Genomic DNA, 18,732 nt, shown 5'->3' with positions numbered 1-18,732 from the left:
TCTTTTTATCTAATATCTTATCTTTAATCTATCTATTTTGAGGTTTCAAAAGTTAACCTCAATAAAAAACTCTTGCTGTTCAGTTTTCGATTAAATTTTTATATTAATATATCATTTGGATTTAAGCAATAGATGTTAAATGCAATAATATATAAGTATCATCCATGGCACTAGATAGATCATCTACTGATCTACTAGATCATTTTGAGTTGCTCTGTCATGATTTCTCGGTAAATTGCAGCAGTATCTCCGCTATAATTTGACGATTGTACGTTTCTAAGGCGTCGACAGTCTTAGGTTTGCTTGTATAAATATACGTTCCTTTTTTAAACCATATAATTATTATTTATGGATTTTTACTCCGTCACTAATTGAGATGTGACAATTTCGTTTGTTAACATAGTCACAAAGTAAAAAATTTAAGCTTGCCTATAAAGTATATTGAATAAAAATATTATTACCATTTCTGTAGCAAGATTTCAAAACTTAAACATGTTCAGTGATTGTTAAACGACAATATTGTAAAATGGCAAAATGGCAAACTTCAAGCCATCGTATGCTGCCAAACCAAGCTTATGAAAAGGGTAACCCTTTATTTGAGTGTTGGACTCTATTAAAGTGGATAACTTCAACTAATTTAAGTAATACTTGACAATTATATATTTTATTTATATTTTATTTATAATAATATTTATATTATTATATTTGCTATCAAAAGGTTTTTTAACGCAAATAAATTCCTGAATTACAATAAATAAAACAAACAACCAAATTTTATATTGATTTGAAATTAAATAGCTTGGGTTGGGTAATATTAACAGGGCATTTGTTAATAGAAATATCAATATTAGATGAATTTAAGGAAATTGATTAAGTTCACTTTCGTTATTTCTATAAAGATCACTGAAGAAACGGTTTCCTATACATTGAAGTTGCGTTGCTTACAGATTTGAACAAAAATGTAGAAAGTGATTGCTTGCTTTCCCTTCCCTCTCCTCAATATGTTGATAAATACTGCACAAACCATTTATCGGAATATGGTAAGTCATCGCTGAAAGATTTATATTAAAAAATTGAAGTACCTTCTTTACGAACTATAGGAATCTAATCTGTATTGCTTTCTTCTATGTTACTCCGAAATAATTTATCCTAACTACATTCAACAAAATGTAGGAAAAAACTTATGCAGAGTCCTTAGAATGATTCAGTGATTGCATTTTGAACCTAAGTGGAATTAACGGGACAACCAATACCAATACACTACTATCCCTTGCCTATGTCTTAATGTTTTCTATATAAGATGAAATAAAACGCCTATAAGCTTAAGACGAAAACTTACTTTTATTAGCCCTATGTGGTCAGCTTTTGCGATGAAACCTCATCTTCCATTCGCATTTCATGAAGAAACCAGTAAAGCTGCTGGACATTAATTCATTGATTACTTGTATTATAATACAAGCAAGCAATTTTATGAATACAGTGATTAGAAATCAAGTCTTTATTTATAATATTTCACATAAGTAATCTTCTTTAAGTCTAATCGAATTTAAGCTATAAAGAGCAAAATGGTTTTCAAAGTCTTTCAATCGACAAATTAATACTGAAAATGCTTATACAGAGTTTTCTTTAGAATATTCTAACCTGAAGGAGTATATCTATTCATCAGATTACAATTAAAATTTGGAATTTATTTTATGCGACACTTACTTTTTCACTACATTTTTATTTTTGTGACAATTTAGGTGAACAAAACTATAATATTCACAAAAAAGAATGAAAATGATATTGGCAACAATAACGATGTTGTTTTGTGTAATATGGCAATTTCTTTCTATGCTAAATGGATAGTACGATGCAGTACGCTTTCCATTATAAGTGAATAATCAAAAAAGGCATATTATTTTACATTTACTACATACTTGTCTTTAAAATCATTTAAGTCAGGGCTGTCCAGACCAGATAAGTTCGCGGGACAATACAAAACACTGAATAGGTTGGAGGACCGCAGAAATAAATACATATGTTCATAATTTTTCAGAGAAAAATAAAAATACGGCAATAATGATAAATTTACTTTTATTATCTTTTTATTAATTTATCTTATACAATTCTAACACTATCAGCATTATTAATGTTAGTTGTTGCCATACAAAAAATTATTTTTAATTTAGTTAATTAACCATAGTAAAGTTTGAGTGGAATAAATAATTAGAAACATTTTAATTCATTTATTTGAGATACCATAAAAAGAAATATATAACCAATATATTAACAGTGGTTTACCAATATATAACAAAGAAAAATTTGCCTAATTGTGTTAGATTAGAAATTTGTCGCAGACTGCACTGCGCTTAAGTGAAAAAACCTATTAAAACGCGCACAAAATAAGGATATTTGCAACAACAACGATGTTGTTTTGTGTACTATGTAAATTTACTTGCATGGCCAGGGGATAGTGCGACATATTTAACTGTTAGTTATGATTGAATAAATTAAAATTGCTATTTTGTAACTTCAAATTATTTTTAACATAACTATTTATGAGAATGGTGTGTCAATAAGAAGATAAGATCACCTTTCAAGAAGTGTTAAGAAAATATTTGTTCAAGGTATGTAAGCAGATAGCTATCTGAAGAGATAGATTGTAGACTCTGCTTAGAGGCAGAGGAGACAACCAGCCACATTCTATGTGACTGCCCAGCTTTGATCTGGGCCAGGAGGAAATCACTGGGTCGGGAATTGCTTTCGCCTTCCGACATTAGGAAGTCCTCAACAACCGACATTTTGATCTTCATTCGAAAGGCGGAATGTCTTTTGTTCAGTTAGGGTCTGTTGTAGCACAAAAGATCAATCATGGTCGCAGTGCTCTGCTCAAATGGGAGCTAGTACCCTGTTATTTCCTATTCCTATTCCTATATGTAAGCAGATAGTGTTACGAAATTTTTCTTTAATGTAATCGTCATCACTCAGTTAAAAAAATTTAAAATGCTTTCCAAAACATCATCGTTATAATAATTAATATTTGATAATTAAAGTAATTTGCTATATTTAGCAGGACTATATCTATAATAATTTTGAAAAAGATAATAGCAAGGACTTCAGATGCTTGTTTAAAATATTTAAAATAGTTCAAAGCAAAATTTTATTTTATAGTTTGCTTTTCGGAATGTACTGTTCTACTTCATCTACTTCAAAGTTAATTGGCTTATATTTCACAAGTTTTATGAAAATAGTTCTGCATAATAGTTGCAGTGCCTTTATCTCCGATTATAGCGCACGTACTCAACTTCTGCTATTCCCACATTCTGTTGCTACATCAAGGAAGGAATGCTTTGATACTGTTGCAACCACAAATATTGCCATAGCACACAATGCAGTGTAAGTAGGTAAATAACATGCTCATCCCTAAATCCTTACGCATGTTGCTCTGTAAATTTACAGATCCTTCCATGTACGAGTATGACAACATGTGCCGTACACACATTTGGATTGTCCTTCAAATACTCTCCACTGTAGTATCCATTGTAGGGATATTCCTATTCATTGTCGCATAAAAATTCGCTAATTTTCGCGCGCGCGCTTTTATTTTGCTTGTGTGCTTAAATGCTTAAATGCTTATAAGTGTGAGTGTTCAGTAGTGGTAGTCTGCATTTGTAGTGGTAAAAAATGTTGGCGTAACCACGCTTTATCTAGCTTCGGTCTATTTTGTTTGCTAGGGAAGCTGTTGTGGCATCACATTGTTGTTGTTCTTTTTGCTGCTGTTGCTGTTGCTGTTGCTGTTGGTGCCATTGTTGACGTTAGTGCTGTGGGGTTTTCGGTCGGTTCTCCAGTTGTTATTGTTGCTGGCCAAGAATAATGAAAAGCGTTCGAAGCAAGGAATTTGGCGTTGAGATTTTTGGGTATAAAAACACATGTAAGCGAAGGATTTGATTCAAATCTCAAAAGTTATCCTAGACAAGCACACAGTTATTTAATAACAAAAATACAAGTGAAGTTAATTCCAAGTTATTATTAATAAATGGCAAACATTTTTTAACTTACATTGGCAGAAGGCAATTGCATCAAAGTTTTCTAAATTTAATAGAAGTGAATATTATCTAACGTCCAATAAAATATCAGTTGTGCAGTTGTGCTTTTTAAAGAATAATTTCTTACTAACAAACTAATTTATTGAAAATAATTAATAAATAATTTTAAAGAATTAATTAATTTAAAAATATTGGAAGAAGTGAATTTGCCTGTAAGTTTTCTCTTCACAGCTTATTTTTTTTTTTTATTAATAAAAACTTTTAAGTTTTTTCAATATAATCAATAATCTATTTTTAAACTTTAAAATATTATAATAACTTTTAATAGTTTAAAAACTGCATAAATTAATATGCACGTCTTTAGATCTAAGATAACTACCAGGATTATTTTTAAATAAAATCTAACAATATTTATGAAAAAATACTAGTTTACAAGTTTATGATTCTATATTGATAGTGATAATAGTTAATAAAAGCTTATGACGTACTTGCCGTGATATTTGCTTAATTTCGTTATCTGTGTCTTACTAATTACTTCATATGTGACTTGAAACTGCTATTTATTCTTAAAATCTGGAAAGAAACTAATAAAATAATTAATTAGTAATAATTTTGGCTAGTGAGAATACTTTACTTTTTTATTTAATTTTAATTGTTATATTAAAATTATAACTCAGTTATTATAATTCAATTTTATGCTTTATCGTACTGATACGTTTGTAGACTATCAATTTATTCATTAAGGATTAAAATTTAACTAATTTAATTATATATTAAATCAATAGAAATAAATAATTACTTTATTTAACGAAGTACTACGTTTAAGGTTTTATAAGCGCGGCGTCATTTGCTTTGGTTCCATGACAGATAACAAATCTGTTATGAAATTATTATCTGTTTATTATGTTAATAAAAAATATTTAGTGTTTTTAAGGCATTCATATTAAACTTGCAATTATGCATAACTAATTTCATATACACTAATTGTCACACACTGCTTTGTGCAATTCTAAAAATAATTCATAAAAAAAACTGACTTGATTAGAGGTTTTACGTATGGTATAAGTTCAGACTAGGCTAAGCTGGCTAACTAAAAGCCACTTATCAATATTTGTTAAAATGAAATACTATGGTTAAATGTTGCTAAAAATTTTATATTAAATGTACTTACTACTTACGACCTGCCGTAGTATTTATATTAGATATACTTTTTTAATTAAAAAAAAAGCTCGTAACTTGATTTGATCAGGTATTTTATAGACATATAGAATTTTAAATTTAGATTAAAAGTTAGTAAAATATGAGTCCAGGTTCTCTATGTCACAGTTTTAGTACGCGGTCTATATAATATGGTCAATAAATATGTAGTTCTTGAAATATGTAGTGCTTTCTGAAAACATGTTTTCTATAGGTTGGTTTCTCTTTCATGTTCTGATTCTGCTTTAACATTGAGTATCGAAGCCATACAACTTATTTTCTGTTATTTGGATGAGAGACCCTTGTCCCATATTTATAGTACTTTATTAAAAAACATGTAGTAAATGATTATAACAAAAATTTTAATAATAAATATAAGCTCTTGCATCTATTACTAAGTTTAAGTGTGACATTTGGAAAGATGTTTATAGAGATATTGGCTACATTAGATAGCAATCACTTGTTAAGTGATACTATTTCTCTGTTGGCACACTAGTCTTTAAATGCAGTTCTAGAACTTGATGCAACTACATTCGAAATTGATTTTTTTTTAGTAAATAGAGGTGAAAAAAAATTTAGAAAAGGGTTAAAGGGATTGACTTTATCATGTAACCGTCTTAGAAAACAACTACCTAGAATTATTATTTATATCGATATTATTATAATGTTTATCAAATGGTTTAGTTAATGATTTTATCATATATTTAAATTAATTTCAGTTTTTGTTTAGAAAGAAGTTAAGGTTTCTTCGTGTTATATGAGCGTAGGAGATTCACTTCGTCTTTGGATGTTCTGGATGAGTCGGATGTGATGTTATCTTTTTAAGTTTATATTTTGAAAACTTTATATAGTTTTGTTAGCGTATTTGCAATGTTAAGCAAAATATGATTTTTTAAAAAAAGATTTTGTTAAGATAGGATAAATAAAAACAATAAATTTGTCCAACTTCCGAGTTTCTTTTCCTAACTTTTGCATATTTTTTTTACTGAATATTAAGTCGAAAGTCACATCTAAATATTTGGTCACAATGAGGATTAAGAATAAATAGAATATTGTAGTGAACAACGACTGTGTAAAATATTTTATGTTGTACAATATATATAAACCAAATAAACTTGAAAACTAATAAATCAAAAAAGCCTGACAATTTTAACAAAGAAAGTAGACACTCGTATTTGTGATCTATAGACTAATAAAATAATGTCATCTGTAATAGTACTAAACATGACATGGAGTAGTGAAGGTATTGTGAAAGAACACTGATGGTATCAGTGGAATCTAAGATGGTGCACAGAAATAATAAAAACCAATTGTTAAAAGTTACTATATCCGTAAGACAATCCTAACTGAAAGATGAAGCTGAGTTAGGCACGTTGACTGTTGGTAAGGGCTGTTATACTTCTAATATCATTGTATAATAAGTTAACTCCACTGGTTTTTGATTTGTGATAATAATCAATTATAACTTGCAATTCGTAAAACTATTCACAAAAAGTTAAATATAGAAAATATTTACAAAAGAAACACTGATGATGGGTATTTGGCAAAATCTGTGTGATTACAGTATACAGTCAGCCAAAAATTCAATTAATTAAAAATAATTAAAATTAATTAAATTAAAATTAATTATAATAAAAATAAAGAATTATTTTGTTGTTGCATTAACGTTTATCTGATTTTTTGTCAGGTAATAAATAATAATATCTTTAATATTATCCTTAATATTATTTACTATAATATAAATTTGAATAATTTAAAATCACATTGAATCCTTGAAGTATTTGTATATCACAATTTTTCGATTTTAATGTTAAGGCTTTAAACCCCACTATTCCATTGAAGTAAGTATCTGACCATAAGTTTGAGGTTAGTTGTTGATTATTTGAACCACAGAAAACTTGCGTTATCGATGAAATTTGAAATTTGACCAAATTTGTATAGCAATATGGATTTTTGAATGATTATCCAAAATTAAGCACAATAAATAAATGGTCCATCATTTTATGGACAGTTTCTTTATTTTGTTATTTTTTTTAAAGAGGTTTTTCGAACAATAGTGAACTACAACAACAAAAATTTATTTTTTATATTATTTTAATTAATTGAATTTTTGGCTAACCATACAGCTGTTTCGAGTATTGCCAAATACCCATCATCAGTGGTCTTGGAAATAATTCTTGTATTTAATTATTCGTAAATAATAATTTTTTGAGACTGCAAGTACCAGGAATCGAACTCGGCTCCTGCCGAATGTGAAGCTCAAAATCAGCGCTTCTTAACCAACTAATCGAAAGCCGTACTTGACTTTTTATGTTCGCATATTTTTCTGGAGTTTTGTTACTTTTACTATGAAAGTTTTCATTAACAATTTTACTTGCTGTGTTTATATTAGAACGAAATCATAAACCATCTATAGTAATTGAATTAATTAATTAATTATATTTTTATATTTTTAATTGTTAAATTTTTTTTAAAATTAATTTATTTCAATTTGGCATTTTTTCAACTACTGAAATTTATTCGATATGGTAATAATGTAATTATGCTTATAGTTTATAAATTTAAATTGCTATATAACTTTAATTATAAAATAAAATATTATTTAAATTATTATTAAATTTATTAGTTTAGTCTTTTATCAGATAGCTAATATCTATTCTATTTGGTTAATATTATTACAGCAGCAGTTTGGTTTTTTATATGATATGATATATATATATGTATTGCTGAACATTTAAATGATGAATAAAAATACAAATGAGTAATATTGGAAAATTATTACCAACAAATATTAAGTTAAGACCAAACTGAATCAAAATTCACTGAAAAAAAAATTTCGGTACCCATACCAAGAGTATCTGATATGGTACCCATACCATCCTCTAATCAGGAAAATTAATTTTATATTCAATTATTAAAGTTCTTCAAGGTTTTTTTATAAAAAAAATATTAAAAATTTATTTGTATAAATTTAATAAAAAAGAAAATCATGTTGCAAATAGCTATAAGTGCATGATTTTTCTACTATTTATTACGCACATAATTTTTTTATGATGAAATGTTGCATTTGCAATGAACACTTGTTGCACATCCTGTCCTAGTCACAATGCGCATGAGGACATAATTGATGAGTCCTTGCGCCATTTCAAAGAATAGAATACATATGTGACTTCAGATACAAACTATCAAGGGTATCATAAACAATGCTAAGTCCTTCAAAAGTGGTTTAGTTATTTTATGAGCTAACAATTTTATGATTAATAGCATTGTAAGTAGAACGCAAACATAAATTAAATAAAAAATTACTATAAATAATATATTAAATTGCATTTCAGCGTCAATTATGACGGCAGTAACTATTCAACTTAATAGAATCTATTGTATTTAATAGAGAGTTTTCAAACAGTAACAACATTTTTTTTGTTATTTTAATTAATTGAATTCGAGTGTTGCCAAGTTATCATCATCAGTGGTTTTGGAATTATTTATTGTATATAATTATTCATATATAATTTTTTTTGAATTCGTACCCTGCCAAATTTGAAGCTCAGAGTCAGTGTTGATTAGCCAAATGACCCAAAAGCGTACTGGACTTATATGTTTGAACTTGTAGGTTTAGTGATTTACCGTTAAAGTTCATCAACAATTTCAATTGTTGTTATATTAGAACGAAATCATTAACTATAATAATTATATTATATTATATTGTTTGTTTTTTGATTAAATTAAATAATATATTAATGAATTTAATGAATATAATATAGTCATACAAAAGAAATTGATAGAATAAGATAACTTCTAAAATTTTTTTTTTCAATTCATAAATCAGTTTCACATCAATTTATATCTAATAACGCTATTGAATTAATAACGTTAACCCTCTTTTATATTTTCTTCTATTTTATTTATTTTTTATTTATTTGTTTAATAAAACTGAAGATTTTTATTTATATTTAACGTAATATAAATCAATTCATCAATTAGAAAATACATTTTAACCTATGAATAAACATAATATATATATTTAAAACGTGTCCTGTGTGCGCTTTTGAGAAAAACCTATCTTACTAGACTTCATTTCCTTCTATATTCACTCCAAGATATATTAAATTTATTATCCATTGTATTATTTCTTTATTTATTAGTAGGTTTGAATTGAGAGTATAAAAGTTTTTCATACCTATTTGTTTGGTATTATGTAAAATTCAGAAAGCAATCCGAGTATATAGTCCTCTTTTGATGCTATTAAAACGATACCCACTTCATATTTTTTTAAGAACGTTTAGAAATTCATCCAGAACACCTTTCATGAGCATTTGGCTTATTAAATGTCGTTGATATGTAGTCTATTCGAGATTTTTTGATGTTAAGGCTTCTACTTCTTACATATATGCTTGGTTAGTTAAAGAGGTGTATCGGTTCCTGAGTCCATTAATTACTTTCGCAAGGTTTTAATATCACATTCTTACTCAACGGTTCTTTGTGTAACAGCTCAGTTAAAAATCAAGTCCGTGTGATTTAAATACCTTAAAGATGGTGATATTAGCTTATGCTTGGTCCTTAAGTTTATTGAAAAGTGGTTGTTCTCTGCTTGCAAGGAGCAGGGCATGCATAAAAATAATAGAAAATTGTTTCCTTTTCTTCTGGTTAGCTCCAAATGTTACTCGAAAAAGCGTTGTATGGTTAGCCAAATTTCAATAAATTAACTAAAATTTTTGTTGCTGTCTTTTCAACTTTAATCGAACACTTCTAAATCAAGATTTTTTGTCTGTTTCTGAAACAAAGAAATGATAATCATTAATATAATTGAAAATAAATAATTTAAAATTGGGCCACGCCCTCTCCAATTGGACAGAAACCAGATGTCAGATTTTTCCTTAAAATTTTTATGTTTCGGAAGACAGATAAGAGAAACACTAAAAGTTATTAGATTTTTTCTAGTTTTTTTCATTAACTAATTTTTTCTTCAATATTTTGTTAATAAAACTATTTTTATTGTGCATAGTTTTATGCAGTTAATTATAAATTTCACTTTTAGGTTGATATGATCTGATGAAATTTATATATATTTATAAATTGAAGTTATGATAGTTCAATTTAGAGATTAAATTGCACTTTCTCTATCCCATAGCATAGCGGAACACTGAAGAAGACTACTACTTGGGACTAATGCCAGTTTTACGATTATAGTATTCAGAACAATTTATTAATATAATAATCTCGCAACATTACTATGAGTTTAAAAGTGCATTGTGGGTACTTTAAATAGGGTTTCAATATTTTAGATGCATTTACACATATAACATATAGAAAATGTTAGATTATATAGCAATATGTGAATATCATTTTGTATTGAAAACAATAAGAACTATATTTAGCTACCAGGAAAATCTTTGATGGAGCTATATATCGCAAAGGTTTTCGTTAGTTTTTGTTATGTTTTATAAATTTCATTATATTTGAACTTTAATTGGACTTCTTATCCTCAAAGGTGTAGGCAGAAAAGGCACAGAAGGGACGAGTACTTGTGTCTGCAGTTAATGAAGATGGCCTGCAGAGACCTATACTATTATTTGTTATATGGTATTTGTTTCTAATTGTTTTAATTTGAAAAAAATGGATATAAAAAACCAATCTAAATTTTTATTTCTATTTTATTGTCAATATATTTTATTTGTTTTTCCAATAAAGGCATTTAATATCCATTATATTGAAAAATTAAAATTGACGTGAAAGACAATAAATTTTCTATTTATTATTCAGTTTGTTAGGGACAGAGGACACTTTTGAAATCTTGATACCTAATTTATATTTGATATTCAGTGGAGCATGTTTTTTTTTGCTTTTTAGTTTTAAATTTGCATACCAAGCGTTGAGTTTTTATTGAATAATTCAAATATTTTAGATACTTGCCTCAGAAGTTCAATACAAAAGGAAATCAGTTTGATTCCGCTCATGTGGAAATAAGCTCCATAAACATTTGCGCCTACAGTCATGCGATTTATTTATTCTCTTCTCATAAGATTTTTGGCTTGCGTCAGGTTTGCGCATCCCTCCATAACAACGTGCGGATTGCACTCGATAAAATCTGTGCGATGGTCGGATAATTGTGTACGTGAAGCCCACACTTTACCAAATACGGGGGAGTTGTTTTTATTTTTATAAAAATTTTACTGCAAATTTTTTCCAACCTAAGCTGCAGTAAAAAATGCAGTAAATTACAGTTTTGTTGTTTCAGATTTATTGAGTTTTTCAGTTCATTTGAGATGAGCTGCATGGATTATTTATATGGCAGTCTGTAGATAAGGTTTTATGTCTCTCATATGACACAAATCATCTTATTAAAGTGGGTCGTAAAATATAGTGGCGTACGATGCGATAAAATTCAGCTGTCGAACTCAGAGTCCTTGCAAAGTCAAAGATAAAAGGTTGATGCCACAAATTGTTTTAAGCAGTTAAGTAAGTAACCAGAACCTTAATAGTCTGTTCTTAATAAATTTGTTCTTTTTATTTTAAAAAAGAACAATGATTGTAATATAACTTCCACAGCAGAATAATAAAAATTTCATTTCATATAATTCTGACTTTAGTTTAAATAAAATTTCTTTAACACTGAAGAAACGCTAATGCACTGAAGAACAAAATCTACAGATAGGTGAAGCTTTTATTGCAAATGGTATTTTGATTCCACATAGAACTTAAGTTATTCCACCAAAATTTTTGTGCAATTAAAGTAATTGTTATATATAATTTTGAAACTTTAGAAGCAGAGTTTTATTATTTTATGTTTGTTTGCAATTATTTATAGTTATGATTATGTTTCTTTGTTCCAAAAACAGACGAAAAAAATCTTGATTTAGAAGGGTTGAAACGATGAAAAGACAACAACAAAAATTTAAATTATTTTATTAAAATTTGGCTGACCATACAATGTTGTTCAGAGTATTGTCAAGTACTCATCAGCAGTGGTCTTAGAAAATATTCGAAATTTTCAATTACATAGTAATTATATAGTAGCTATAGTAGTTAAACTTCATCCATATGGGGAGAACTGAGTGCAGAAGATGTAAATATTTATAGTTTTTCTAAGTTCTCAATTTTAAACATTGTTCTAATGAAACCACATATTTTACAAATCTTCAATTTTATCTAAACAAATGTATTCCCTAGTATTTATGAAGTTATAGCGATTAAAATTTACGATTTGTATCGCACCTTCACGCTAAAAATTATACTATGTACTGACTTTTTGCAGATTTCTTTTCGCCTATTATCTTTTGGATATCTTAAGGGAACTACTAATTGCTTTCTGTGATAAAAATGGACAAATTTGCAGAAATTTTTTTTTTAAAAATTGAGTCAATTGTGGTAGTCGTCTATCAATTATATTGTCTAGAGAATGAATATTCACTATTAAAAAAGTTTTAAGAATCAAAATTCAATAATGACTTCAGCATAGATCTCGGTACATAGTATCAAAGACTGTGTTAACTTTTTACAAATGCAATGTTTTTTTGAAAATTATATATATGATCTACCCTTCCAATGAAATAAAAAGCTGATATAGTTTAAAGGAACGCAACTAACATAAATATGCCGGCGAATTACAAGGACCTTTTTCCTTGTATAAAGGACGAACCATGAAACAACTGCAACCTAAAGTCAATAGTGAAAGACTGAAAATTGGAGTGTCTTTCCTACTACTACTACTACTGTTGTCCACTTCTCCCAGTGGGGCATAGAAGAATTATTGAGGCCTTGTCTTAATAATTCTTCTAAAGCTGTCTCTATTTGATTCTTAATTATAGAAACTATAGTTTCTATGAACTATCGTTCCATGTATATTGTGCTTAAGCTAGCTTCAGCTATAATGATGTTAATTGTCCCGTGCATTTTATATATCTTTATAGGTATATACATTTATTTTAATATTCGTAATATTTTTATATTAATAAATAACTTTCTTTCTGATTATGCTGTAGTCAAATCAGATTGTCTAGGAATTACTGATGATCCACAGATGATGTTCCAATCTTGCCTTTAAAAAAAAATATGATTTATACGCTATTATTTTTACTGAATTTGGTACTTGCATGGGGTTTGGACACATTCATTTTATATCAGTTGGAGTGTGTCTCCCACTATATACGATAGTTTAATACATTTTTCTCAGCAAATTCACAAAATTTTGAATTACGTACAAAAAAAATTATCCATTTAGATTATATCAAAATATATAGAAGGAATCTATTCTTATATTGTGAAATATGATGCATAAAAATGTGAAAACTGAAGTCTAAAAATTAACATATCATTCTAACTCCTGTGTATTTGTTTTCCTTTTCCTTTCGTTACTAGAATGGGATTTATGCTTAGGATCTTCTGTTCATATGCATCTTTTCTCTACTGGAAAGGTGGTTATGCTTTGAATCTACACGCTCATATTACGTGAATGTATTCTCTTTATTCTTTTAAAAGGGATTTTCGTCAGTTTAGTCGGGTTAACTTGATATTTGTACAATGAAAGTTGAGTTCAGTTAGCTACGTTACGTTAGCACATTAGCTAGTTTGTCTAATGCACATGTGTAGCCATTGCTTCTAATTTTGCCAGTTCTAGGTCCAACAAATATTTTTAATGACTACTTATTATGAGTGTTTGGCAATATTGCATGATCACCCAACAAATTTAAATAAATTAAAATAAAAGTAAATTTATTTCTATTCTGAATCCTCTTGTTTTAGTGAAATAATTTTTTCACTGAAAAGATTTTAAAGCAGTTCTGTTCAGGTTTACGAGGCTGGGTATAAATACGAATGGAAACTGTAGATTCTGTGAAGAGAATGGGGAGTCGGCACCACAAGTGCTGTTAAAATGCTCTGCGTTAATGTACATACGGAATAGGATCTTGGGAATGTATATTCTTACGGAAGAGGCAATAAAACTCTGTAAATTCAAGTTTTGTACTACATAACAGTAGTATATGTGTTACAGTGCTATATCTCCTAACAATAATAATAAAGAGGTTTTTTCGAACAGTAGTGAACTACAACAACAAAAATTTATTTTTTATATTATTTTAATTAATTGAATTTTTGGGCTAACCATACAGCTGTTTCGAATATTGCCAAATACCCATCATAAGAGATCTTGGAAATAATTCTTGTATTTAATTATTCGTAAATAATTATTTTTGAGACTGCAAGTACCAGGAATCGAACTCGGCTCCTGCCGAATGTGAAGCTCAAAATCAGCGTACCTTAACCAACTGATCCAAAATATTAATTATAATATTTTGTTGAGGTTCTGTTTTTTTTTCAGCTTTTAGCTTTACGACGCTAACAGTAGTTAGACCTTAGCATGGGGTACGAAATCAAAGTGTGGCACCTATAAGTTAAATATTTCGGTTTCTTATATAGTTTGCATGCAAATGTTTTTAAATAAATTATGACTTAATTGTGACATTTTTATTTAATTTAAAGTCTTAAGACCAATACAAAATATTTTATGTTAACCACAAATAGTTTCGTGAGTTTTAATGAATATTTTGTTTCATTTTTTTTCAGATCGAAAGAACAAAGGTAGCAAGTAAGGTAACTTAGCAACGTTTAAAATTGGAAAAAATATTTTAAACAAATTATTAATTTAAATCAGTTAAAGAAATTGCAATAAAACTTCCCGGCTATTCGCAGAAATCCCACAAAAAAGGGTAGCACAAAACCACAAATCAGCAGAGAGTTCGGCTGAAAGTGAAATCAGTGAAGGAGGTCGGCAACTAAAGCGAAAAGTTCCAACCACAAAAACTTAGTGGAAACGGTATGGCTACTCTGGTAAAAACAACAATTTTCATTGGATTCTGGTTGCTTCCATTGCTGCTTATAATGCAGCAGCAGCAGCAGTGCGAGTGTCGGTATCTTCCGACAAGGTCACACGGCGATGATTTGGATAAATTACGGGAATTAATGTTGCAGGTGAGTAACATATCTAAAAAAAAGCAATGAATAACGCAGCCGTGCGTAGTTTGCTGTCTGTCTCTCCTATATTTTGGTTGTACGCTTATCAAAGAGCTGCAGCCACTTAATGTTAGCAAAACAATAAATTGGGATGTCTTACTGCTGTATGCAGTCCTATTCACATAGTCCTATTCACTTAGTGTACATATTGTATGCAGTGAGCAGCGCCGCGGCTATAGCTACACAGAAAAAACATGATTTTATGGTCAACTAAACGGCAAGTTAAAAATTGCTTTTTTAACGTCTCTTCAACGTCGCTTTGCACATTAAATGAGTGCCACTTTTATTTTCATTAAAACTTCTTAAAGGTCTTTGTTTAAAAGTTACTCAACTTTGTATCACTTTCTTATTGCTAACATTAGCGTTCAAATGCAGTGCCAGAAAACATGATCCTTACTTCGTGCTGCCTGCCGTAATAAAACAAGCGTAATTAAATATTTAAATGTATCTACACTTGGCTCTGGCTGTTCGCTCGTTGTTGCACATGCAAGAGTTGAGCATGAAATTTCAATTATGATTAACGCAGATGTCTCGTGATTGTGGTACTTACTTCCAACTTACATCACATCTGGTCCCATGAGAAACAGGCGTAAAACGTACAAATAAAACAAATATAATTGGGTCTCCGCATGAACGTCGGCAATACTTTAGGGTATCGTTACAGTTTTTGACTGCTCCACATTCACATTTAACGGGCACTCGCGGCCTGTAAATGGGCTTGAATTACATTCATGATTTGAGGTTGCGTTTTTTGGTGGTCAACATGCAGTGCAGTTGCATGGCAGCTAATCACACAATACATAATCGAAAACAAAAATGTTAATAATTGTATTTACGTTTAAACTACAATGCTCTTCCCAAAAAACATTTTTCATTTTATTCAGATACTTTTTTTTTTGTTTGGATTGAAGTTAAACATAAACATCGTTAACCATGGTCTTTGTTACAATTAAATACAGTACAAAAGGTTCAAATTGTTGCATCCACATAATAAACAACAAAGCTAATACACAATGAAATACTTAATATTTAAATAGCTCAATTAATCTTTGTTTTCACCGCAATAGAAATTTATGAAAAACTATATTTTGACACAGGTTTATACATTTCTTGGTTCCAATAGTGAATTTAAACAAAACACACTTCCGATTAAGTTAGAACGAATCCTCCTCAACTAGCTAAGAAATCCATTTTAATACCACAATACTTAGTAATAATGAGTAGAAGGATAGTCAAGTGAGAATCAGCCAGAAGCATTGATAAATGTGCGTCTCCGGCCAATACTAAAGCCGAATATATCGCTGAGTGTGTTAAAGAGAAAGCAATCAAAAGCTAAAGCCTGGATCTAACCAACCCTGAAAATAGACACAATAGATGTTTTAGTATCTTTTCTTCGAGCGCTGTTAGATATGTACTATAGGATACTAAAAGATAGGCTAAGATTAGTCTCATGCGATCCTATGGTACAGTGCGCTGTTAAAACAGTTATTACCGTTTAAGATTTTGATCAAATTTCTATATTAGTATATTGTTTTAACCTTGAAATTACAAAAAAAATAAAATATTAGTTCAAGACCCTCTAAAGAATAACCTATGTTACAGTACTGAACTGCAGAAAGGTAATTTTTGATGATTTATCATCACGAAGTTGTTGATTTTCAAAGCGTCTTCAATGCAGGCTTCTCCATTTTGTGAGTCCAATAATAAATGTGAACTAAACACAAAATTTTGATAACATTTTTGTTTATATTACTTAAAAATAATATAACTTAATATTCTTTAAGAGTTGTATTATAGTACTGAATTCCTTGAAAGTAACTATTGATGATTAGTTTAGATTAAGTTAGTTTGGAGTACCGAAGAAAGTCCACTAGAGCTCAAATAATGGTTCGTTGAAGTGTCACTAGATTGGGTTTTTTCATACATATACTGAAGATCAGCGTATAACTAATATCGAAAGTAATGACTTCCCCATTAGGTAAAGTTGAACCAGTCTGATAATTCTATCAACTTGTGTAAGTCTCTAATTTTGCAGCATGCATGCTTGCTCAGGTCGGTAAGAAAAGGGACTTCAATTTTGATGTCTAGTCGTTACAAAGCTGTTGAATTTCAAAGCATTCAGAACTTGAGGATTAACCACATTGAAATCATTTTTAACGTCACCTCACCCAAAAAACTTAAGTTGCGACACATCATATTACCTTGTTAGTCAGAATGCATATCCCGAAGTACAATTGTTTAATGGTTCTTTACCTATATATAACATAATATACTTCCTTGACTTGAAAGATCATTTAACTGTTAATTCTCAATCTTATATAGTCTTATTCAATAGCTTATTGACAATTATTAAAGATATCTCTCTTATAAAAAAAAAATGAATCTCATTTAAGATGTAATAATCATTTAAAATAATTTTAAGCTTCTCAAAAATATTATTTATATCCAACACATAATATTTTTTTCTTAGTATAAGGAGTGATTATTAAGCGGCTTCCAAAGTACTTGAGCATTCATTATATCCAATTTTCGTTATAAAACTCATCATATGGAATAAATTTAATTTTGTTTAAGTAACTAAGATAAAACCAGTTCACAAGTAAATTACTGCACTTGTATTATTGGGTTTAGGATCCTGAGATGCATTAACATTTATTAAATCTCTAACACGTTTACTTTTGTCTACAAATAATTATTGCTGAAAAGAAGGTAAAGCACTCATGATGTACTCTTACTGTGTGTATCATCTATAAAATATACTGTCTAGGTAAAGGTCCTTATTCTAATTTGCCCATCCCCGGGCATTCTACTATATATTACACTGGTCTAACTGTTCATCTACTTCAGTGCAATTTAGCTGATAAGAATTTTAATTTTAAAACAGCTGACGAGAGTTTATTCTTTAGTACCGGCTACTTCAGCACTAGTTTTTTGACTATTATATTGTCTATATTATATCAAGTCTTCTACTATGAAAGACTTTGTTTTCTTTGTTCCATTTCCTTTCTCATAAACGAAGAGTTTCAATCATTTTTAGTAATTTTTCATACAAGAACATTTGCCTTGTTTCATTGAAATTAGAAATAGATCTATCCCGTTCAGGTGTTTGTACCATAATATATTAGTACTGCCGAGCATGACTCAATGTATTATTTCTGTACTTTTGTGTGAAAGGTACAATAATATATATCTTCTTTTGACTTCTTGAAGGATGTTGTGTTGTAATAAGTTTCAATAAACAAATAATTATATTTAATTCATGTTGAAGTTTACATTGGTATTCTGGCTTAAACAAAAAAGTTGCACTGGTTTCGGATAAAATGTTGAAGTAATTACTATATTGAAGTGAAGTCTTTTGACTGCTAGGTCTTTACAGTAATTGGTGAGTTGTTGGTATATGTGGAACAAGTAAAATAAAAAAATATTATGCATATATTTGCTGTTTCCAAAGTAGCAACCTCATGAATATGAAAATCGAATTGTTGGTTTTCAGACA

General features: G+C 29.0%; 1 protein-coding gene across 2 annotated transcripts in view; it reads left to right on the top strand.

Moving 5' to 3' along the window:
• Positions 1–4,205: 4,205 nt before the first annotated feature.
• LOC119689753 overlaps positions 4,206–18,732 on the top strand; it is a 30,498-nt gene continuing 15,971 nt past the window's right edge. The window contains exons 1-3 of one of the 2 annotated variants that reach the window (XM_038104653.1): positions 4,206–4,240; positions 14,790–14,816; positions 14,916–15,194. In XM_038104653.1, the coding sequence (XP_037960581.1) occupies positions 15,042–15,194 (153 nt within the window). In that variant the 5' untranslated portion in view covers positions 4,206–4,240; positions 14,790–14,816; positions 14,916–15,041. Of the gene's footprint in view, positions 4,241–14,789; positions 14,817–14,877; positions 15,195–18,732 lie in introns of both variants that reach the window. The other variant, XM_038104652.1, reaches the window with a different exon arrangement.

The sequence above is a fragment of the Teleopsis dalmanni genome, chromosome X, assembly GCF_002237135.1.
Source record: "Teleopsis dalmanni isolate 2A chromosome X, ASM223713v2, whole genome shotgun sequence".
In the NCBI taxonomy this organism is placed as follows: domain Eukaryota; kingdom Metazoa; phylum Arthropoda; class Insecta; order Diptera; family Diopsidae; genus Teleopsis; species Teleopsis dalmanni.
This window is presented reverse-complemented; position numbering and strand designations above follow the sequence as displayed.